Source organism: Mytilus trossulus, chromosome 9 (assembly GCF_036588685.1).
Source record: "Mytilus trossulus isolate FHL-02 chromosome 9, PNRI_Mtr1.1.1.hap1, whole genome shotgun sequence".
In the NCBI taxonomy this organism is placed as follows: domain Eukaryota; kingdom Metazoa; phylum Mollusca; class Bivalvia; order Mytilida; family Mytilidae; genus Mytilus; species Mytilus trossulus.
This window is the reverse complement of record NC_086381.1, coordinates 71,117,407-71,142,981: the sequence shown is the minus strand read 5'-3', so window position 1 is coordinate 71,142,981 and position 25,575 is coordinate 71,117,407. Positions and strand designations below refer to the sequence as shown.

Genomic DNA, 25,575 nt, shown 5'->3' with positions numbered 1-25,575 from the left:
CTTTATATTATTTTTTTTTTTTGAATTTCTTCCGTAGTAGTCGACTTAAGTACTTAAATTTCAATAATTTCATTACAATGCCAGTGGCGCAGGGGTACGATGATCTATCCCAAGGCGCTAAGATTGAGGGTTCGAATCTCACTGCCGGAGTTGGAAAACTTATTTCCTATATTAAATGTAACTTAACTTAACTTTACTTTCAATTTCAAAAAGAAAACCTAAGAATTTTTTTTCAAAGAATGTGTGTGCCGAATTGCCCCCCCCCCCCCAATTTTTACCCCCTTGGCTCCTTCCAGCTCGGTCAAGGGTGTCCCAGATCAAGCTAGCATTGGTAAATCAATGAATTTCCACTTGTAAAAACAAAGTTTAAGTTGCTGATTGATTGAAAACGAATTAGACCAATAATTAGGGTCCAAGTTTGAAATCAGACAATAATGGTGTCTAAAATCAGTTATTTTGAATGTTACGGACATCTATATTTCAAGGCCTATAGCACATTATGCGTCTATTTATTCCACTATGATAACTTTTATGGCTTCAACAGACTCGAGGCATTGTGTTTCCACCAAAACCTGACCCTATTAGCCCACCAATATGTCTCTGCATGACTTTTTGTCCAAGGATTTCGTATTTTTTCACTTTTTGGCCAACAGTCACGTGACTTTTGGAAATAAACCATGTGACCAAAAAATGACGAATTATCTCCAAACTTAATTTTCTGAAATATTTCATTAATTATCTTTCATTTGAGCCCAACATGACATGTGTATAACCATTGATGCGAATGCAGTATTCATTTAAACTTCGATAGTGTCTTTTCGATAAGTAAAGGTCTGAAATGCCTGAATGGGAAGGGGTTAAGTAGTACACTTCAACAGTTTGTCATCTCAACTTCTCTGAAACCACACAACAGAATTTTATGAAATTTTGTAGATGATAAGGACATACTATGTAGATGTGCATATGTAAAGCAAAATTATATCCGGGTGAAATTTGATCCGGAGGAAAAAATGTCACAGTAGTTGTTGTTATTTTTTTATCCGGAGGAAAATATTTCCCTGGTATATTTTTTCCTTTGCTGTGAAATTCTATCTGGGTAGTTAACTTATTGAATAGTTATTAGAAACAAACTTATATGTTACAAATACTATGAAATAATAATAGTGTATTTGAATTAAACCTATTTTGTTAAAAAAAGTATTATAGTGGGAATTATTGCACAAATTATCATTGAAAAAAAATCCTGAAAAAAATTCAAATAAATATCATTCTTTTAAAAAGAAAATTATCATTAAACGTAAGAAAGAAAACCAGAAATAATTTCAAAGATCGTAATTGTGAAAATTCAATAATATCATGATTTAATAAGGTAAGGTAAATACATGTAAAAGTGAGTTGTTTTCAGATCTCAGTACAAATATACATTAAAACGTAAAGGTAGAAATATAGTTGCATTACTACTGTTAACAGTAATGGAAGAATTTGATAATGATAATATTTTTAACTATATAAATAGTCTGGGGACAAAGATGCTGTTGTTGATTATATGGAAATCAGATAAATTATAGCATAACAAAATATTGGAACAAAAGGAACTTTAACAGGTGGATAGTATTTACCTGTGAAATGTTATCTGTCTTATTAAAAATTCATGTTGTTAGTCATCTTGTTATATAAATGAATATATAAAAAAATAGATTCAAAGAAGAATTTCATTATGAAATAGATTCAGGAATATATTATATTAATATGTTTAAAATATAAATTGCTCATAATTACCTCCCTTGGATAAATTATGCAAATTTGTTCTACCTTTGTGAAACATTTTATAATTAAAGTCAGGTATATATTGATTGAGAGTAACTTACGTACTAGTTAATGGGACTATATTTCACAAGGTTCTGTGTAATATGATACGGCAAATATATACCGGTACATACTATCCGCATAACACAGATAGATTTTCACTCCTCTGGAAAAATTCTACCTGTGAAATACCATGCCAGGAAAAAAATTACTGTGACAAATCATCCTCAGGATAAAATATCACAGAGGAAGAAATAAACCGTTACACATATTGATAGGAAATTATGATTCATTTTTAGCTCACCTGGCCTAAAAGGCCATGTGAGCTTTTCTTATCACTTGGCGTCCGTCGTCGTCGTCGTCTGTTGTCGTTAACAATTTTTTAAACATCTTCTCCTCTGAAACTACTGAATGGATTTGAATGAAACTTAGCATGATTGTTCCTTAGAGTATCCTGCACAAAGTGTGTGCTTCGATTTTTGATCCGTCAAAAAACATGGCCGCCGTTACTTAAAATAGAACATAGGGGTCAAATGCAGTTTTTGGCTTATATCTCGAAAACGAAAGCATTTAGAGCAAATCTGACATAGGGTTAAACCGTTCATTAGGTCAAGATCTATCAGCCCTGAAATTTTCAGATGAATCAAACAAACCATTGTTGGGTTGCTGCCAATTGGTAATTTTAAGGAAATTTTGCAGTTTTTGGTCATTATCTTGAATATTATTATAGATAAAGATAAACTGTAAACAGCAAAAATGATCAGCAAAGTAAGATCTACAAATAAGTCAATTTGACCAAAATTGTCAATTGACCTCTAAAGGAGTTATTGCCCTTTAAATTTTTTTTCACAATTTGTTCATCATGTTGACTTACTTTAAAAAATCTTCTCCTTTGAAACTGCTGTATCAATTTCAGCCAAACTTAGGCTAAATGAGTTTCAGAGTTTCAGAGTATCTAGTATAAATTTTATATTTCATTTCCTTGTATGTCAAGAAACATAGCTCCTATAGCTAAAATAGAACATAGGAGAAAATGATTTTTTTTTTTTGCTTTTGAAGAAAATAGGACGATTCAAAGAACATTTAAACAAATTGAAAAGCCAAAATAATCATTGATGAGAGATTTAACCAAAAAAATTAAGGTGAAATACTGAAAATTTGTGTTCATGCATTCTGAAGAAAATCAAATTGAAACTTAGTACACATGTTCCCTATGATATGATCTTTCTTATTTAAATGCTAAATTTGAGTGTTTACCCCAATTTCACTGTCCTATGCACATAGAAAAGGATAGTGTGGTTGGTGCATCCATGTACTAAGGACACACTCTGTTTTAAGCTCCCCTGGCCCGCAGGCCCAAGTGAGCTTTTTTTCATCACTTGATGTCCATCGTCTGTCGTCCGTTATTGTTAACTTTTACAAAAATCTTCTCCTCTGAAACTGCTGGGCAAAATTAACCTAAATTTTGCAAAATCATCATTGGGGTATCTAGTTTAAAAAATGTGTCCAGTGACCCGTCCAACCATCCAAGATGGCCGCCATGGCTAAAAATAAAACATAGGGGTAAAATATAGATTTTTGGCTTATAACTCTGAAACCAAAGCATTTAGAGCAAATATGACAAGGTGTGAAATTGTTTATCAAGTTAATATCTATCTCCCCTGAATTTTTAGATGAATCGGACTACCTGATGTTGGGTTGCTCCCCCTAAATTTGTATTTTTAAGAAAATTTTGCAGCTTTTAGTTATTTATCTTGAATATTAGATAAATAGAAATGAACTGTAAACAGCAATAATGTACAGCACAGTAAGAGCTACAAAAAATGTCAACATAACCAAAGTGGTCAATTGAGTTATTGCTCTTTATAGTAAATTTTTTACAATTTTTCATAAATTTTGTAATTTTTGTAAATTTTAACAGAATATTTACCACTGTCACATTCTGGGCCAATTTCATTATTGATAGAGATAATTGTAAGCAGCAAGATGTTCAGTAAAGTAATATCTACAAACACATCACCAACACCAAAACACAATTTTATCATGAATCCATCTGTGTCTGTTGTTTAATATGCACATAAATAAAGGTGAGTGACACATGCCTCTAGTTTCTGAGACCATCCACTAGAATTTGGAGTCATTGGATGATCAGTTCTTCTGAACTTTGATTATATATAAAATAGATTACAATTAAATATAAACCTTAATTTTCAAGCTTCTGTAGAGCGTTGTTGAGAATCATGGAGTAACAAAGTTGCTTATTTTGCAAGTTGACCACTGTATATAAAAGAAGATATGTCATAAAGGGACACAGTTCTTGTGCAATTCTATTTTCAGCATTATGTTCACCATAGATGATAGGTGATTTAAGACGATTTCAGAAATTCCATGGTTCTATTAAAAGCATATTTGTCTTGTCAATAGGTAATTTTTGTACTTATTATTTCAGGGATGAAAGAAGCCTGAACTGGACAGAAGTGATTTTACAGTCAACTGAAGGTGAAGACTTGTTAGTCCCATCACATAGGGACCCAAGAGAGGTTTATATAGAACACATATTCCATCCTGGGAGATTTCACTTGCAAGACATACGCAAAGCTTTAAATGTAGGTATTGCTTTTTGATCAAGACAATGTAAGTTGAAAGGTATATCAAATTGAATATTCAAATTTACTATCAAGGATCCCCTGTTTTCTCCGCCAGCAATAAACTCATTGCCAAGAACAATAGTGCTGAAAGTGGTGTTTAACAACAATATTAATCAATCAAATGTACTTAATTTCAAGGTCAAATTAATTGATCATTGCTTTTAAAAGATATCATTATAGAAATAAAACAAAGATGAGAGGGTGAAAGCTTGTTACCTTGCTCTCTGATGTGTAATTTATTACACTGAATGTTCTGAAGGGTGATAGCTTGTTACCTTGCTCTCTGGTGGGTAATTTATTACACTGAATGTTCTGTAGGGAGATAGCTTGTTACCTTGCTCTCTGATGGGTAATTTATTGTACTGAATGTTCTGTAGGGAGATAGCTTGTTACCTTGCTCTCTGATGGGTAATTTATTACACTGAATGTTCTGTAGGGTGATAGCTTGTTACCTTGTTCTCTGATGGGTAATTTATTATACTGAATGTTCTGTAGGGTGATAGCTTGTTACCTTGCTCTCTGAGGTGTAATTTATTATACTGAATGTTCTGTAGGGAGATAGCTTGTTACCTTGCTCTCTGATGGGTAATTTATTATACTGAATGTTCTGTAGGGTGATAGCTTGTTACCTTGCACTCTGATGGGTAATTTATTATACTGAATGTTCTGTAGGGAGATAGCTTGTTACCTTGCTCTCTGGTGGGTAATTTATTATACTGAATGTTCTGTAGGGAGATAGCTTGTTACCTTGCTCTCTGATTGGTAATTTATTATACTGAATGTTCTGTAGGGTGATAGCTTGTTACCTTGCTCTCTGGTGGGTAATTTATTACACTGAATGTTCTGTAGGGAGATAGCTTGTTACCTTGCTCTCTGATGTGTAATTTATTACACTGAATGTTCTGTAGGGTGATAACTTGTTACCTTGCTCTCTGATGTGTAATTTATTATACTGAATGTTCTGTAGGGAGATAGCTTGTTACCTTGCTCTCTGGTGGGTAATTTATTATACTGAATGTTCTGTAGGGTGATAGCTTGTTACCTTGCTCTCTGGTGGGTAATTTATTACACTGAATGTTCTGTAGGGAGATAGCTTGTTACCTTGCTCTCTGATGGGTAATTTATTGTACTGAATGTTCTGTAGGGAGATAGCTTGTTACCTTGCTCTCTGATGGGTAATTTATTACACTGAATGTTCTGTAGGGTGATAGCTTGTTACCTTGCTCTCTGATGGGTAATTTATTATACTGAATGTTCTGTAGGGTGATAGCTTGTTACCTTGCTCTCTGATGTGTAATTTATTATACTGAATGTTCTGTAGGGAGATAGCTTGTTACCTTGCTCTCTGATGGGTAATTTATTATACTGAATGTTCTGTAGGGTGATAGCTTGTTACCTTGCTCTCTGATGTGTAATTTATTATACTGAATGTTCTGTAGGGTGATAACTTGTTACCTTGCTCTCTGATGTGTAATCTATTATACTGAATGTTCTGTAGTGTGATAGCTTGTTACCTTGCTCTCAGATGTGTAATTTATTGTACTGAATGTTCTGTAGGGTGATAGCTTGTTACCTTGCTCTCTGATGTGTAATTTATTGTACTGAATGTTCCGTAGGGAGATAGCTTGTTACCTTGCTCTCTGATGTGTAATTTATTATACTGAATGTTCTGTAGGGTGATAGCTTGTTACCTTGCTCTCTGGTGGGTAATTTATTATACTGAATGTTCTGTAGGGAGATAACTTGTTACCTTGCTCTCTGATGTGTAATTTATTATACTGAATGTTCTGTAGGGTGATAGCTTGTTACCTTGCTCTCTGATGGGTAATTTATTATACTGAATGTTCTGTAGGGTGATAGCTTGTTACCTTGCTCTCTGATGGGTAATTTATTATACTGAATGTTCTGTAGGGAGATAGCTTGTTACCTTGCTCTATGATGTGTAATTTATTATACTGAATGTTAAGTCAGTACTGGTAAAATTGTAAAATGAAAGTAGCTTAATATGACAAAGTTACAGTTAGTTGAAAAACACATCGAAAGTGAAGTAAGATGCATTTATTTTATATTTACTTTATATTTTCTAAACTTAAGTAAGCCTTTACCAAATGTTATGAGACTCATTCACAATACTTATTAGCACAAAAATCAGATCAAATACAAATTTGGGTAGTGTCACTTCACCTTTCTTCAGTTTATAAGTCGTTTTATAACTATATTATATGCAAGCTGGAGCATCATCTGGGTCCAATGGTCACAATCGCTGTTTTTTCCTAGGAGTTGAACTTACAAATTTGGGATAAATATACCTTTGCAACAGTTTGTCATCACAACTTCTCTGAAATAATGCAACAGAATTTCATGAAACTTAGTAGATAATAAGGATAATATATGCAGATTTGTATATTGATAGGAAATTATAATTCTATTTTTTTTTAGAAGTTATGCACCTCTGAACTTTGGCCTAAATATACCACTGCAACAGTTTGTCAAGACAACTCCTCTGACATCATAAAACAGAATTTCATGAAACTTAGTAGATATTTAAAAGGACATAATAGGTAGATGTGCATATTTACAAGAACCACTAGCAGATATTTAAAAGGACATAATAGGTAGATGTACATATTTACAAGAACCACTATTATGAGACCTTCTTGATGGACTCTTCATTATATGCTTTATGTTTAGATATATCGATGTAATACAGATTTTATCAAAATAATTGATGTAACATTTTTGCAGGTCTGCAGGCGATCTTTGGACAATATCTCTATGTTTGATAATTTAGGACAAGTGAACACATTGAAAGAAGAAGTGACCTTAGCTGTAGAAGATGCTGTGAGTTCATATTAGAGTTTTTTGATAGTATTGAGGATGGTATACTGCAAGATGCAAATTCCTCCCTTTTACCAAATACTTAATATCCTCATAGTACATCTTGTTATATATAAGATCAGAACTGTTAAGTTTTAATGTGTACTGAATAGGATGTCCAGATACTTACTATAGTCGCAGTCAGCTGAAATTCGTAGCGGTTATTGGTAAAAATAATCTAAACTATCAGCCACATTCACTCGTGATATAGTTTTTCTCTATCCATTCATAAATCGCAATTTAAAGAAAAACCACTACTGACCTACCTTTTAAGTGATTTCACTGTGATATGATAATCCTGACCTTCACATTTTCCAAGACGATTTTGAATGGTGGAATCCGCCATTGTTTTTACCGGAAGTGTTTCCGTTGAGTTAATTTCATAAAATTAGCATAAAGCGCGGGAAAATTTATCACATCAATGAAAAGAACATTACAGGAAACTCTGAAAGTGACTTTAGTTTAAACATATTTATTTATAGTGGATTGGGAAACAAGTTATGCAACTTATATTAATCCCTTTCCACTTTGCGGGTGCGAGTGCTGCCTCGAAGCGGCATTAGCCTGCTCTTTTTCGAAATCTACAAGGGTGTCTTTAAAGTGCAAGAGATATGACTCTCTCTTAACACGGGTCAGCCATTTATCGTCCCTGTCTGACGGACTATCATCGTTTCCTCGAGACCATACTCGCAAATGGTGTCAAGGGAGAGCCGAAAATTAAGTCCCTGAAATTTTCATCCCAGACGGGAATCGAACCAGGAACCTTTGTGTTAGTAGTCCGATGCACTAACCACTACACCACGGCTTTCTGAAAGTTACGTGTGTCACATGAAAACAAATGATCCTCATAGAAACGAAGATGGCGGAATTACAATGGAAAACATTCTGGAAAATGTGAAGGTCAGGATTATTACAGTAAGATCACTTAAAAGGTAGGTCAGTAGTAGTTTTTCTTTTGACAATTTATGAATGGAATGTGAAAAACTATATCTCGAGTGAATGCGATTGATAGTTTAGATTATTTTTACCGATAACCGCTAGAAATTTCAGCTGATGGCGACTATAGTTGCTAGGTTTGCAAGATTTTTAATATTTCTAGTTATAAAATCTCTACTTTCAAATTAGAAAAAGTTGTGATGTTTTTATTAACATGATTAATGTAAATAGTGCAATTTGATTTAGTAAGAACTTGCATACCTTTTTTTTTTTTTTTTTTTTTTTTTGAAGGTATATATATTTTATTGAAATCTTTACATTTGTTAGTTTAAAACATCGATTACCGGTACCTTATCCCGGCCTCGTTAACATTAGTAATGATATTTATATATAAAGGAGTTAGTGGTTGTTAGTAATATTCACCAAATATATATATATAATGTACCAGTATAAATACATGTAAGTTAGATGCTAACAAATATAAAGATGGTTCAATATAAATGTCTTATAAAACAAACAAAAAATAAACAGTTCTTCATAAATCACATATTATTTAGTTTTAGATTTTAAGGAATCAAACAAAGATTTTAAATCCATAGTAGTTTCATTTCTTTTTTCTCTTTCTCCTCTCTTCCCTCCCTTTTCAAAAGCAATAAATGTTTAAATGATTTTATTAAATTTTAACTCTCAAGAAAAAAAAATAAAAAAAAAATAGCTAAGATAGGCTTTAAAACACACTGAAAGTAATTCAGAAAAAGAAAAGCAAAAAAAAAACCACAAAAAAAAAACGAAAATGGCCCTTATAGCCCCTAGTCCTTTATGAATATATAAATAAATATCAGGAAATAACAATGTAAAGAGGTCAATAGAAAAAAGAAATGAGAACCACTTGCATTCACTTTCACTTTCTCTCAGTCTCTCATACACACATACAATTCTTACTTACATACACACATACATTACTTAATTATGTACATAATTATTGTTCACAATTACATCAAAGAATAACCAAAATCTAATCAAAAAATTTGCTCACAGATTAATATCATACTCTATGGTGGAAATATATATTGTAATGGGGTCCAAAATTTTTCATATACATCAACATTATTATATTTTTTTGCAATATAATATTCATATGACTGATACTGTTTTATTCTATTTTTAAAACCAAAAATATTAGGAGTAAGTTCCTTAAACTTACATTTATAAATATAATTTTTTGCTACTATAAATAAAAGATTCATGAATAAGCTTTCTGAATAGAAACCAAGGAATATCTGCTTTTTACTGATGGCAAAATCCCTGCTATACAATCTTATTTGCTGTAATAATGATGACCAAAATTGATATGTTATTGGACAATCATAGAAAAAATGTACAATAGTTTCGTCATCAAGTTTACAAAAAGTACATGAACTAGAATCTTTCTTCTTTATCTTGTACAAAAAAGAGTTTGTAGGAATTATTTGGTGCAGTATTTTGTATTGGAAGCTTTTTAAGTAGGTATCTTTGCAAGACTTCCTTAGTAGCATAAAGTATGTTTGCCAATTTTCAATTTCTGAGTCTAACAACTGCTCCCATTTCTGAAATTTTTCAAGGGGAGGTTGAAATATATGATCGATAAGACTCTTATACACAAATTTTGGTTTCTTATTATTAATAATCTGAGTACAAAAAGCATCAGAGATTTTGACATTTTCAATCTGTTGAGAACCACAATATTCTTTTATGTGATCTTTAATAAATTTTGGAATATTGGAGATTAGACTGTAATATTTCAGAAAATTATTTGTAAGAATCTTATGTCTAATCTTTTCAAATGTAAAGAATTCTTTGTTTTGACAATTTACAAGGTCTTTTATATACTGTACACCAAAGTCCTTCCATTGCATATAAATAGTGTAATCTGAAAGTGGCACAAAATTTAAAATATCTAGCGATAATATATCATTTGTACAAGCCTTAGTATCAGGCTTTGCAGTATGTAAGCAAAATAAAACATCTTTCCAAAAAGGATTCTTAACATAGCCATGAACTTCTAGTAGTTTTTCTTTTTGTAAAGAAAAGACTCTGTCACCACCAAATTTGGTTAATTCAGACAATAATAAAGTCTGCCATGACCCCTCTAAATTCAAAAGAAGTCTTCTAACCCAGCTTATTTTTAGATATGTACTAAAAGATGACAAATGCACCATGTTCAAACCTCCCTGCATAAAATCCCCAATTAGTGTATTGCGTTTAATACGTTCTAATTTCCCATTCCAAATAAAGTTATAAAAGAGAGTATTAAACTCTTTTAATTTTAATCTGGGATAGATTTGGTAAAGCTGTTAGCAAATGAACTATCTTTGGTAATGCCAGAGTCTTTACAACAGTAATTTTACCAAGTAATGTAAGTTTTCTGTGTTCCCAAGCCTTAAGTATTGATGACATTTCCTTGATTTTCTTTGTGAAATTTATATCTAACATAGCTTGTAAATCTAATGAAAAATCTATTCCTAAAAGTTTGAAATTTGACTTTGTCCATTGAAGATTATAATTAGGACAAAGTATATGGTCTGAATATTTTTTGGTTCCAATCCAAACAGCTTTGGTCTTGGATGCATTCATTTTTAGCCCAGAAACCCTGTGAAAAGAATCAAAACATTTTAAAGTCTCCTCTAAAGATTTTTCTTTTCCATCTAAAACAAGAAATGTGTCATCAGCATACTGGCTCAACAATAATTCTTTGTTGTGAATAGGAATACCATGGATGTCAGATGTAGATTTTAGTTTTAGCGCTAATAATTCAACACCTATAATAAATAAATATGGGGATAGGGGGTCACCTTGTCTACAGCCTCGCTCAAGATTGAAGAAACTTGACAAATTACCATTATTTATTACACAGCTTTTAGCTTCTGAATAGAGAGTCTCAAACCATTTGCATATAGATGGTCCGAAATTAAAGCTTTTTAGAGCTTTTACTATAAAATCCCACTCAACAGAATCAAATGCTTTCTCAAAATCGACAAGTAACAGTAAACCAGTCATATTATGCTCTTCAAGATAGTGCATAAGATCATATAATAAGCGAATGTTTTCCCCAATGAACCTATCTTTAATAAACCCATTCTGAGTGTCACTTATAATAAATGGCAATACTGGTTTGAGTCTGTTAGCTATAGCTGCTGAAGCTATTTTAATGTCAGTATTCAGTAAACTGATGGGTCGCCAATTACTCATATATCTCCTATCTTTTCCATCTTTTGGAAGGCAAGTAATGACACTCTGATATTGAAAACTAGAAAAATTTCTATGCTCATACCCAAAATATAAAGATCGATATACAAATGGACCGAGATCTCTCCAAAAGAATTTATAAAAATCAACTGTAAATCCATCAGAACCTGGACTCTTACCATTTGTCATATGTTTCAGTGCCAAAGCACATTCATCAAATGTTAAGTTACCCTCACACAGATCACTTTGTTCCTGTGTGAGTTTAACATTATGGTTATAAAAAGAGTTGTCTTCCCTGTCAGATCTTCTGCTTGAATACAGAGTTTTATAAAATTTCTGTTGTTCAATAAGAATGCTTGACTGTTCAGAAATATGTTTACCTTGGTCATCAATCAATTCAGCCATTGTCTTTTTAATGAAATTACTCTTCTCTAATTTGCAAAAGTATTCGGAGCATTTTTCTCCATTTTCGTGCCAGTTTGCTCTTGATCTGAGGAGTAAACCTTCAATCTTTTGTTCCCTTTTATTTTCTAGTTCTAGTTTCTTCCCATATAAAGTAGCTTGAACATTAACATTCGGTGACATATTCATAATATTTTCTAATTGTTCAACCTCTTTTTCAAGCTTAGATGTATGTTCTCTATCCTCTCTATTTTTTCCAATACTATAAGAAATGGACAAAGTCCTGATCTTCATCTTCAGGATTTCAAAAAATAATTGATCATTACATGTAAGTTTAACATCGAGACAATTTTGAATGTCACCTGAAAGATAATACTCTTTATCAGGAAGAACATTTGATACATCATCTCCCTTCAGATTCTATCATTTTTATATGGCAAAGCTACAGGTTGAATTTATAACATAAAAAAATCACAGTACTAAAAGATGAAATATATGGGTCAAATGAAATACCTATGTAATGATTCACTAAATCAGAGTAGGTGTGTTCGAATAGTTATTTTGCTTTTCTAAAAGTACTTGGCGACAGTCTTTTCAGTTGGATGACGAAAATGCATATCTTCGAGAAAAAACAAATACAAATTTTTGGCTTCCATTTCTATGATTGCGCTTTATATTAGTCATCCTGTGATGTTTAAAATTTAGTGTCCTTAACTTCAAACATAACCGTCCAATAAAATTTAAGTATGACGTATACAAGCTGAAGCCCCGCCTATCTTAATTGCCATGCTTGAGCAAACATTGATACAAGCAAAGCAAGCAAGCCAAACAAAGATTTGTCTTGCTAGCATTAATGTATTAGCTGTAAAACTAATCAAAATATGAGAAAAATGAAAATTCCTCAAACAATTAGTAAAAAATGTCCATTGGGCGATCCCCAGGAATGAACCTATTTGTTCCTCGGCAGGAATGAACCTAATTGCTCCTGGGCGATCCCAGTGTACATAGTAAAAATACTACTTTAACATACAATTTGTTCCTCAACAGGAATTAACCTATCTGATGTATTATTGAATTCCCCTGGAATTTAAAAAGCCAAATGAAATGAGTTCATGAAATGAAAGAGTGAAACCCCCCCAAAGACCCACCTCTAGGGCACTATTCCAAAATATAATAAGCTAAACATAAATGTTATGTAATTGCCTAAGAATAGACGAACATAACTGCCTGCTGAAATTTTTGATGTCAGATGCATTGTATTGTGTATAAACTATAATTTAATATACAAATTTCCTTAATTGAAAGGTTTTCCTCAATTCACGAAAATTGGTACCAACGAAAAATAAATGAAACCACAGTTATTAACCTTGTATTATTATCTATTCTTCATTAATTGCAATAATAAATGCTCTTAATAATTTCTGAATTTACAACATGTTTTATGCTAAAATAATGAAAATCTAAAATAGTAAAGCTGGTTTTATTGAAGTCAAAACATTTGTCAGTTCAATAACAAAAGATGGTTATGATTACAGATTCGCACAGCAGCCTCAGCCAATGAATTAGCTGAGGAAGACTATTACCAATTACAATTAGATGAGTGGTCCAAATTCTACTCCTGTTGCACACAGTACCATGAGGTAAGAAACATGGCTCATTGTAAAAGCACTGAAACTGAGCATATAATATCAGGTGAACATCACAACACTAAATCATACCTGGTAATGTGAGCCAAAATTTGTTCCTGTGAAAAAAGTTCCAGTGGAACTAATTTCACAGGAAATATGTTCTGGGAGAACTTTTTACACAGACAATTTCTAAATTATTTGTTCCATCTCTATGAAATAAGTTCCACACTTTACCTGGTGATATAAGTTCTGGGTTGGTGAAAGAGGTAGGGCCAATATGCCGAGGATTTTTTTCACAGAAGGGCCAATTTCAAAAAGTGCCAATAGAGTAAAATTTCCTATAAAAACCAAAAATAAAAATGCTTTTTGATCAATATCTCGATTTACATATAGTATGATATGTGTGATCAATAGTTAATTTAACCCTAAAAAAGGATGAAAGTCCAATATCCGGATTTTCGGGTGTTTTTATGTGGGAAAAACAGGGAATCCCCCTAGAAGGACATTTCAAACCAAAGAAAAGTTATGCTTTTTATGACTGTTGTTATTCATACTACTTTTTACTTCAAAAATGAAATTGGTTTAGTGTGTCCTTATTACATAAAAAACAACTTTTTAAAGAAAAAATTGTAACATCTATACATTGTATCAATATAGCTTCTAAATAAGAGTCATAAAGATAAGAATCGCCGTAGCTCCACCAGTAGAGCACAGATCTACTAATAAATGACGGTTTTTGAAGAAAGGGTTCGAACCTCGCTCAGAACTTTTGCATTTTTTTGTGTTGTTATATTAAATTTTAAAGTTTCTATCATATTTTTTCAGTTGTTTGCTTGATTCATAGGGTCATTTTGGTTCATTTTGACTATTCAGTTAGTGTACTAGTTTTACGTGTATCAAAGAAAAAACAATGTATCGCTTATTGTGTGCAATCCTATGACTGTCCATACTCTTGAATTACTTTCTATTCATGTGTTTATGTTATTACATATATCCAAGGGACAACTGCCGTCAAACTGATGTAGGTGCCTGTACATAACCAATAACATGAGAATTAATTCTATAGAAATTAAGCCTACATGTTGCGGGTGTAATATACACATAACTTAAAATAAGGCCATTGTATACAATTTTCATAACAACATGACACATTTTGTCGAAACCTTTTTTGAACATGGTATTATATGTAACAAATGCAGTCAACAACAATTTTGTCGCCAAATCACAAACTGTAAAGATACTAGTACTGAAATTTTTACCACCGTCTATACACGGGTACATAACTCATCAGAAAAATAAAACAACACAATAGAACAAATCAATTACACTACAAATCGTGATTGTAGGTAAAACATCAAGAAGCTGTTGCATCTGTATCACAACGAAGGGCCGATTTGTTAAAATTACAGAAAAGGCAATACAACATGAAGTAATAACACAGGGTGATCTATGACCAACTGATGTAAGATGTTCTCCGGTTAAAATATATACATGTACATGTATTTTCTTGTCTAATCTTATAGACGATAAAACCTTAAAAGACATGGACAAATACTGTGTAAGAGATATACATATTCAGAATGAGAAAATCACGATTTGAATTAGTTCGATATTATTTGGCTCCTTGAGAAGTTACATGGTATGGCACCTTGTATAAAGGATGTTAATAATAAAATAAAATCAATATTAAAAAATCAATAGTCATGGCCTTGTTTTTGTAGGAATACCTGTTCAAGGTATGAAAATAAATGATGTGACATATTTTTATGTACTATAAATAGCATCTATCGACTATTTAAAACATGATTTACCTATCATATCGAATGAAACAAATTGCCGACAAATTGTCCCTACCTCTTTGTTCCTTACCTTGTGAAATAAGTTCCATGTTTGTGAGATTTGTTCCTTACCTGGTGAAATAAGTTCTGGATTTGTGAAATTTGTTCCTCACCTGGTGAAATTAGTTCCTTGTTTGTGAAATATGTTCCACTGGTTAAACAAGTTATCTTATATACTGAGCACTTGTCATCAGTGAGTTTAATGTAATTATAAAAAACATGTATTATATTGATAATGCAATAAATAGAAAGTGTAAACATCTAATTTGGATCATGTGGAGTAAAGCAAAAGTTTAATAACATACTCAATTAATAATACTAAAATCACTTATGATCAAGGAGAGAGTAGAATAAGAAATAATAATAAGTCTTTCTGAAAAAAAGTATTATAACGGTTTATGATACATTATAATCAATTTTATTTCTAATCTTCATCCTATAGTCATGCCTTCAATTGCAAAAGTACCCCATGCAAGCACAGGACCTTTTTTTTCTGGGAAATAGGTTCAAAACAAAACATTTTCATTGACTTCTATAAAATACCTTCGTTCAAAACTAATATCACAGGAACTTATATCACTTTTTGTTTTAAATATTAATATTGGAACAAAACTCATGGTGCTGTGATTTTTGTTCTGGAACTTATTTCACCATTGGTTAATAAATTAGTTCCAGAACAAATTTTATAGTGCTGGAACATATTTTTTATGACATAAGTTCCATAGGAACATATTTTCTAAGAAATTTGTTCCAATGGAACAAATGTCACGACGGAACAAATTTTTTGTTACAATAATAATAGTCAATTTTGTTTTATCTTGGTCTTTTATGATATGAAAATATGGCAGCTAATTAATTGTCATGTTTTGAAGCAGTAGTTTACAAATTTTTACCTTATGCAAACAATCAACAAATAAGCATGAATATTGATCATGTGTATAACAGCTACCCTCGTCAGTGACACAAATACATAATCAATGTTGTCAGACTGAAGTGGTGGATACATTACTTTATGTAAGGCTGACCGCTACAGTCATGCTTCAGTGATTCCCTATATAATAATTTTTTCCCACAAAAAGGGGGGCAGGGCCCCCTGGATCCGCATATAGACTGGTCAATTAAGGTTAAAATATCCGAAAGTGGGAGATTTTATACTCCTGCGTAGGAGCAGACTAGCAAGCAGGAGACCTACTGAATTTCACCATTTAAGTGGGAGTATCCTGCTCAAAATGGGAGGGTTTGCAGGTATGGGTATGCATGATCAATTATACCTTTACATTACATTGATAGTTGCCCTTGGATAGATAAGATATGGGGGGGGGGGGGGGGGGGACATTGGAACTGTGTTCCTTTATATGGATGAGGAGAGATGGTCACTGTCTTTAGCTTGATATGCAAAAAAATCTATATTGTAACTATACAATATTCTTAACTTCTTGAAACATGTATTTGATATACCCAGAAATAAATATTTTTTTGCCTCAGACTTACAGAGTGTGGCCATAAGTATTCATCACTTGAGATTTTTTGCTATATATAGTTGTTAATGTTTGTGTCATTTTGGTCTTTTGTGGATAGTTATCTCATTGGCAATCATACCACATCTTCTTTTTTATATTGTATATAAAACTACATTTTTTCAAAAAAATATTTTGGGCTCATTTTTTGTTTGATTTTAAGCAACTTGGTACCAATAAAAGCAGAATTTTCACAGGTGTATTTGTTTATTTGGTTATATTTCTTTTTGTGGATCATTTTCATTTTTTCACAAGATAAACACAAATATTTTTTTCTGTTCAGAAATTTGCTATATATTCAACCAAATTAAATTATAAAAATTTATTGTATGTGTTTACATCAAGAGAAGACAAAAACACCTGAAAACAAAACTATTACCAATTAAACAAACATACTTTAGATTAGTTTACGTCTATTAAGGCCTTGTTGATAAAAATACAACCAAAAATGCCCTCAAAATATTTTTTTGAAAAAATGTGTTTTTATATTAAATATATAGCAAAAAAATGCAGGTGATGAATACTTTTAGCCAGATACTGTAAGTAACTCTATGATTATTTACAGGTTGGATCCAGAATGACAGGGTTGTTAGCTGACCCAGTCACAGGCATGATTTGTTTCATCAAAAAGGTAAATTAATACTAAATTGACGAGTTCAGGGATCACAAAATTTTTATATGCCTTTCATAACAAATGCATAAGTCAAGAGTGTTATTGGTTTGTTGTATGTCACAATTGTTTAAGTCTGTGACTTTTGTCTGAAAAGGCAAACATAGCGATCCTACATTCCGTCGTCATAGGAGGTGTCCACAAATATTCACAGTGTTTTTTTCAAAGTTTTTTTTAAATTTTCACATCTTTCTTAAGGCCAGGATTTTTTAATTTGTTGGTTTATGGATCCGCCGACCCGATTTTGCCGATTTCCACAATAAAAATAGAATTGACTTTTCATGCTTTTTTATTCTCGCCGACCCTAACAAATGCATTATCCCTGAAAAATGATTAAATTAACCTTTTTTTATGAAATGAAATGCATTCATCACTAACAGAAGTGATGACAATTTCTGTTGTGAAAAAATGAAACTTCCAGTTAACGTTTCTAAAATAGACAAATCAATTATTAATGACCTTGAAATGTAGGTTTGCGCAAATAATTTTGCAGAACGAAACCTGTGTTAAAAACCAATTACACAATAAGTTCGTTTCCCTTCTTTGTCACCAGTCCATAAGATGCATGTTCTCATAGAAAATAGACTTGTCCAAATGTGGACAGGTGGAAGTTCAAGACATCAAGTTAAAGTACTGAATTTTAACAAATCATTTTATATTTTCTTGTTTCATAGATAATCAAAAAATATCGTCCATTTGGATAAAAAACAGGAATGCATCACAACAGATTATTTAACCTGATAGTCTCGTTTTTCCAGTGGACCAGTCTATTACGTTTTTATACGACCGCAAATTTTGAAAAAAAATTCAACGTATATTGCTATCTCGTTGGCGTCGTCGTCGTCGTCCGAATACTTTTAGTTTTCGCACTCTAACTTTAGTAAAAGTGAATAGAAATCTATGAAATTTTAACACAAGGTTTATGACCACAAAAGGAAGGTTGGTATTGATTTTGGGAGTTTTGGTCCCAACATTTTAGGAATTAGGGGCCAAAAAGGGCCCAAATAAGCATTTTCTTGGTATTCGCGCTATAACTTTAGTTTAAGTTAATAGAAATCTATGAAATTTTGACACAAGGTTTATGACCTCAAAAGAAAGGTTGGGATTGATTTTGGGAGTTTTGGTTTCAACAGTTTAGGAATTAGGGGCCAAAAAAGGGCCCAAATAAGCATTATTCTTGGTTTTCGCACAATAACTTTAGTTTAAGTTAATAGAAATCAATGAAATTTAAACACAATGTTTATGACCACAAAAGGAAGGTTGGTATTGATTTTGGGAGTTTAGGTCCCAACAGTTTAGGAATAAGGGGCCAAAAAGGGACCCAAATAAGCATTTTTCTTGGTTTTGGCACCATAACTTTAGTATAAGTAAATAGAAATCTATGAAATTTAAACACAAGGTTTATGACCATAAAAGGAAGGTTGGTATTGATTTTGGGGTTTTGGTCCTAACAGTTTAGGAAAAAGGGGCCCAAAAGGGTCCGAAATTAAACTTTGTTTGATTTCATCAAGAATTGAATAATTGGGGTTCTTTGATATGCGGAATATAACTGTGTATGTAGATTCTTAATTTTTGGTCATATTTTCAAATTGGTCTACATTAAGGTCCAAAGGGTCCAAAATTAAACTTAGTTTGATTTTGACAAAAAATTAATCAGTTGAGTTCTTTGATATGCTGAATCTAAAAATGTATTTAGATTCTTGATTATTGGCCCAGTTTTCAAGTTGGTCCAAATTGGGGTCCAAAATTAAACTTTGTTTGATTTCATTAAAAATTGAATAAATGGGGTTCTTTGATATGCCAAATCTAACTGTGTATGCAGATTCTTCATTTTTGGTCCTGTTTTCAAATTGGTCTACATTAAAGTCCAAAGGGTCCAAAATTAAACTTAGTTTGATTTTAACAAAAATTGAAATCTTGGGGTTCTTTGATATGCTGAATCCAAACATGTACTTAGATTTTTAATTATGGGCCCAGTTTTCAAGTTGGTCCAAATCAGGATCTAAAATATTATATTAAGTATTGTGCAATAGCAAGTCTTTTCAATTGCACAGTATTGCACAATGGCAAGAAATATCTAATTGCACAGTATTGTGAAATAGCAATATTTTTTTTAATTAGAGTTATCATTCTTTGTCCAGAATAGTAAGCAAGAAATATCTAATTGCACAATATTGTGAAATAGCAATATTTGTTTTTAATTGGAGTTATCTTTCTTTGTCCAGAATCAACTCAAATATTTGTTATATACAATGTATATTCACTTTTTACTACCAACTGATAAATTAAAATAATCTTTAATATTCAGTGATAACAAGCAGTTTTTTTTACATCTTAATATTTTATGATGTATTTAAATGAGTAGTTATTGTTGCAAACTCCATTAGAAATTTAATTGAGATTAATTTGGAATAAGGGAAAGGGGGATGTGATTAAAAAAATTGGGTTCAATTTTCTCATTTGAAATGAAATTTCATAAATAAAATGAAAATTTCTTCAAACATTTTTTTTGAGAGGATTAATATTCAACAGCATAGTGAATTGCTCTAAGAGAAAATACAAATTTTAAGTTCATTAGAACACATTCATTCTGTGTCAGAAACCTATGCTGTGTCAACTATTTAATCACAATCCAAATTTAGAGCTGAATCCAGCTTGAATGTTGTGTCCATACTTGCCCCAACCGTTCAGGGTTCAACCTCTGCGGTCGTATAAAGCTACGCCCTGCGGAGCATCTGGTTGACACATGTGTTGAAACTTATTTTGGTACGATGTTTTTACATCTTTTTTTTCTTTATCAGTTTTCGTGCTTATTATTATCCAGCAAGCTTCAGACGTTCATCTGTTGTTCTTGATTGTGAAATGACGATTTAATTTCGTCTTTGACCATGTACCCCCCCTTTTTTTTACAGGAAATTATTAGACAATTTCATTCGATGTTTACAGCTGAGCAATAATATTTCATCAGACTAAAATTTAAGAATGGTGACAAAATAGTATGACAAACATATTATTAAGAAGGTGAAATATATTTTTATTTTGCATATCAGGTTTCTCACCGTTTCTGTCTTGAAAGATTTTTTTTTTCGACCGACCGACCGGACTTTTTCATAGAGAAAATCCGTAAACCAACAAATTAAAAAAACGTGGCCTAAACTATCCTTGATTTCCACCAACTTGCAGAAACTTGTTTATCATCATAATATAGTATCCAGAAGTAAGTTTTGTAAAAAAAAATCCTGTTTGTCTGCATTTTACTTATAAATGGACCTAGTCTTTCATTGTATTCACTTTGTGGTTTATAATTTTTTAAATTTTATTATCTTCTTAAAAACTATCTTGGATTTGTATCAAATGTATTGAAAAGCTTGATTATGATCATAATATAGTATCCAGAAGTAAATTTGGTAAAAAAAGAATCCTTTTTTTTCCCGTATTTTACTTAAGAAATGACTGATATATTTTTTTCTGTCTATCAAGAAATAACATAAAAAATTTGATGCACACTGAATAACGCGCATAGCAGGTTATTTAACAGTGTGCATCACATTTTTTATGTTATTTCAAATAGACAGAAAAATATTACAATCATTTCTTATAATTTAATTCTAAATTCCATTTTACATGTTTTAAACCATAGAAAACCATGAAAAACGTGGATGACGTAACAGTCATATGACTAAATAATGTCTTTGGGCTCATAACAAAATAACGTCAGCCAATCAGAAGACGTGCTAGATCCAAAATTAAATCATTTATAACTGGACTTAGTTTTTCTGCCAGTTAAAGTCATATGAAACGAGTGAGTGGTGAAAAATAATGTTTGTCAAATTCTTGAACCAATGCATGTATACATCATAAACTTAGTCCTCTGTGCACAATCTTATCATTTTTTTTGCAAATATATCATATAATTGTCAAATTTTGTTCTTTCTGTTTGTTATGATTTAACAAATATGGCTGCTCATTTAATACCGTGTTTTGAAGCCGAGTTTTACCGATTGTCACCGTATAGTAAACAAATCACAAAAAGCATGGGTATTGAGCACGTGTTTAACATATATAATCAGATATTTGTATATTTCAATGACAGATCCATGCATATTTTGGTCACCAGATTTTTACGAGAAGGGTTACGCTCGGGTCACTACGCATATAGAAAATATGTTGTTGTATTGAATGATTGTAAGGTGTACATGTTAAGCGGGCAGATGTCATCTTACCTTGACCCAGGGTTTAAGCTAGGATTTTGGGTGCTTTAGTCACTTTTGCGCACCATGAAAATCAACTTTTTTTTTGTGTAATAGCAAGGAACCAAGGATGTATGTTTAATTGTTACTAGCTTCATCTTTGACTTTGTCAGATTTAAAAGGATTTGTAGGCATGACTTGCAGTCAGTTTTGTATGATTTGACTGTATTGGCCCTTATTATGAAAGATTGTGACATGGGATGTGGAAACTTAGTTCACAATTTCTATTCGGTTTGTTCCAGAGGACATTCCTGAACAACACAAGTTGGATTCATTTTTTTTTAAACAAGGAATCACAGGGGAAATTAACTTGCAATGATTTCATCACTGCATTATCATTATCCTTATAAATCGTCTAAATAGATATATGGAAATCATATCTATTAGGTTGGAACTGTATAAAGTCCTATTGGAACGAGTATAATGACTGAAAGGAGGTTATAAACAAATCAAGAATAGATAACATTTACTACTTTCGGTTTTAAAATGAAAGGAAAACGGGAAGTGACACGTGGATAGTAAATTCAAACCGAGTCTGGATTCATCAGGAGATTATATCATTTTTTGGTTTTAATTCCTTTAGTAAGACATATATATTTGTCTCTCTTGTTTAATTGCCTCTAAATGATTTCGTATTTTGCGTTTTTTTTTATCACAATCTAAAAAATGTTTTAGGACTACTTTCACGCATGCGTAGCACAAAGTACAGGAAGCACCTGTTTAACTCGTGAAGACAATTTGAGCGTTTTGAATAAAGTTTATAATCCATTTTTTAAATGGAAATGTCGAATGTTTTTGATGGCAATTTATATCAATTGTGAAGAAAATACGTTCAAATGACGAATCTACAACAAACAAACGTCAAATTGTGATAGTTTGAGAAATGATGAAATTCAAATGCGAACTGTCCGGGAGTAACAAATTATTTCGATCAAATGAAGAAACTATACTCCTGGTTGTTGAAATGCCAACTGACTGATTTTCCTAGGGAAATAATTATAATGGTCAATTATGAGATTTATTAATAATTAACGGATTAGTGACCCATCGGATGGCGAAAAGCAGATTAGTTGTAAATACAACTTGTAACACCTGTTGAAAATGTTAATTACCCGGGGGTCATAAACTTGTCAAAAACATAAAGACAGGTACATTTATAGTATTTTAATGAGAAAATATTTTTACACTTTCTAAATTTAAGTGATGAAATTGAATTGATTTGTTAATTACGAAAGTGACGAGCGCTAGCAAAATCACTGTTGACCTCATTTTCATGGTTCATTGGTCAAAGTTAAGTTTTTTAGTATTGGTCTATTTATCTAATACTTTATGTCATAGGTCAACTATATTTAGTGTATGGAAATATTTTATGATCTATATATATGTCAGTTGTGCAGGTTTTATTTGAACTTGACCTGGTTTTCATGGTTCATTGCTCAGTGTTTAGTTTTTGTGTTTTGGTCTATTTTTTTAAAACTATAAGCAATAGGTCAACTATATTTATTGTATGGAAGCATTGTTAGCTGTACATGTCTGCCTGGCATGGTTCATCTGACCTTGACCTCATTTTCATGGTTCATTGATCAATGTTTAGTTTTCTTGATTAATGTTAATGTTAAGTTTATGTGACAGTCGTAATAAAGCTTTATATTTAGGAGTATCAACATAATATCAATGATTGGTAAAGAAGGCGAAACATTTCAGTGTATGCACTCTTGTTATATAATTTAGACCGTTGGTTTCCCCGTTTGGATGGTTTTTCACAAGTAATTTTTTGGGGCCCTTTATAGCTTGCTGTCCAGTGTGAGCCAAGGCTCCATGTTGAAAGCCGTACATTTACCTATAATTGTTTACTTTTATAAATTGTTACTTGGATGGAGTGTTGTCTCATTGGCACTCATACCACATCTTCTTCCTATATCTAATTACTGTAAATTCAGAAATTATTGCGTGCATTTATTATTGCGATTTTGTCATTTTACACTTGAATGCGATTTTAATTTTTACGATTTTGAGAAAAGTCAAGCTTAATTCAGTTAAAATATTACTAAATGCGAGTTTTAATTATTGCGTTTACACCTCAGTCGCATTATTCGCAATAATCAAAACCTCGCAATAATTTCTGAATTTACAGTATTATATTTTTTATATAATTACCAGTTAACATTTCATACAGTCTTGCAGTTAAATGATATACTGTTGTCCATCTGGTCGTTTGTCAGTCGTCAACATGTTGGACATTAACTCAAAAACACTGTAACAAATTTGCATAAAACTTTAGGGAATTGTTTATATCTGTTGACGTGAGCTCCCTTTCGTTTTTTTAGCTCACCTGGCCTAAAAGGCCATGTGAGCTTTTCTCATCACTTGGCGTCCGTTGTCGTCGTCGTCGTCGTCGTCTGTCGTCATTAACAATTTTTCAAACATCTTCTCCTCTGAAACTACTGAATGGATTTGGATGAAACTTAGCATGATTGTTCCTTAGAGTATCCTGCACAAAGTGTGTGCTTCGATTTTTGATCCGTCAAAAAACATGGCCACCGTTACTTAAAATAGAACATAGGGGTCAAATGCAGTTTTTGGCTTATATCTCAAAAACGAAAGCATTTAGAGCAAATCTGATATTGGGCAAAAATGTTCATTAGCTCAAGATCTATCAGCCCTGAAATTTTCAGATGAATCAAACAAACCATTGTTGGGTTGCTGCCACTTAGTTGGTAATTTTAAGGAAATTTTGCAGTTTTTGGTCATTATCTTGAATATTATTATAGATAAATATAAACTGAACAGCAAAAATGATCAGCAAAGTAAGATCTACTAATAAGTTTATATGACCAAAATTGTCAATTGACCCCTTAAGGGGTTATTGTCCTTTAATGACAATTTTTCACAATTTGTTCATCATATTTGCATACTTTAAAATCTTCTCCTCTGAAACTACTGAATGGATTTGGATGAAACTTAGCATGATTGTTCCTTAGATTATCCTGCACAAAGTGTGTGCTTAGATTTTTGATCCGTCAAAAAACATGGCCGCCATTACTTAAAATAGAACATGGGGGTCAAATGCAGTTTTTGGCTTATATCTCAAAAACCAAAGCATTTAGATCAAATCTGACAAGGGGAAAAAATGTTCATTAGGTCAATATCTATCAGCCCTGAAATTTTCAGATGAATAAAACAAACCATTGTTGGGTTGCTGTCACTTAATTTGTAATTTCAAGGAAATTTTGCAGTTTTTGGTCATTATCTTGAATATTATTATAGATAAAGATAAACTGTAAACAGCAAAAATGATCAGCAAAGTAAGATCTACAAATAAGTTTTAAATGACCAAAATTGTCAATTGACCCCTTAAGGGGTTATTTGCCTTTAATGACAATTTTTCACAATTTGTTCATCAAATTTGATAACTTTAAAAAATCTTCTCCTCTGAAACTACTGAATGGATTTGGATGAAACTTAGCATGATTGTTCCTTAGATTATCCTGCACAAAGTGTGTACTTTGATTTTTGATCCGTCAAAAAACATGGCCGCCGTTACTTAAAATAGAACATAGGGGTCAAATGCAGTTTTTGGCTTATATCTCAAAAACGAAAGCATTTAGAGCAAATCTGATATGGGGCAAAAATGTTCATTAGCTCAAGATCTATCAGCCCTGAAATTTTCAGATGAATCAAACAAACCATTGTTGGGTTGCTGCCACTTAATTGGTAATTTTAAGGAAATTTTGCAGTTTTTGGTCATTATCTTGAATATTATTATAGATACAGATAA

At 31.9% G+C, this 25,575-nt stretch overlaps 1 protein-coding gene across 1 annotated transcript in view; it reads left to right on the top strand.

Annotated features, from left to right (window-relative positions):
- LOC134683337 (nuclear pore complex protein Nup160-like) overlaps window positions 1-25,575 on the top strand; it is a 252,121-nt gene that overhangs the window by 97,495 nt on the left and 129,051 nt on the right. The window contains exons 11-14 of the mRNA XM_063542579.1: window positions 4,256-4,412; window positions 7,200-7,295; window positions 13,430-13,534; window positions 17,443-17,508. Coding sequence (XP_063398649.1) covers window positions 4,256-4,412; window positions 7,200-7,295; window positions 13,430-13,534; window positions 17,443-17,508 — 424 coding nt within the window. The remainder of the gene's footprint in view (window positions 1-4,255; window positions 4,413-7,199; window positions 7,296-13,429; window positions 13,535-17,442; window positions 17,509-25,575) is intronic.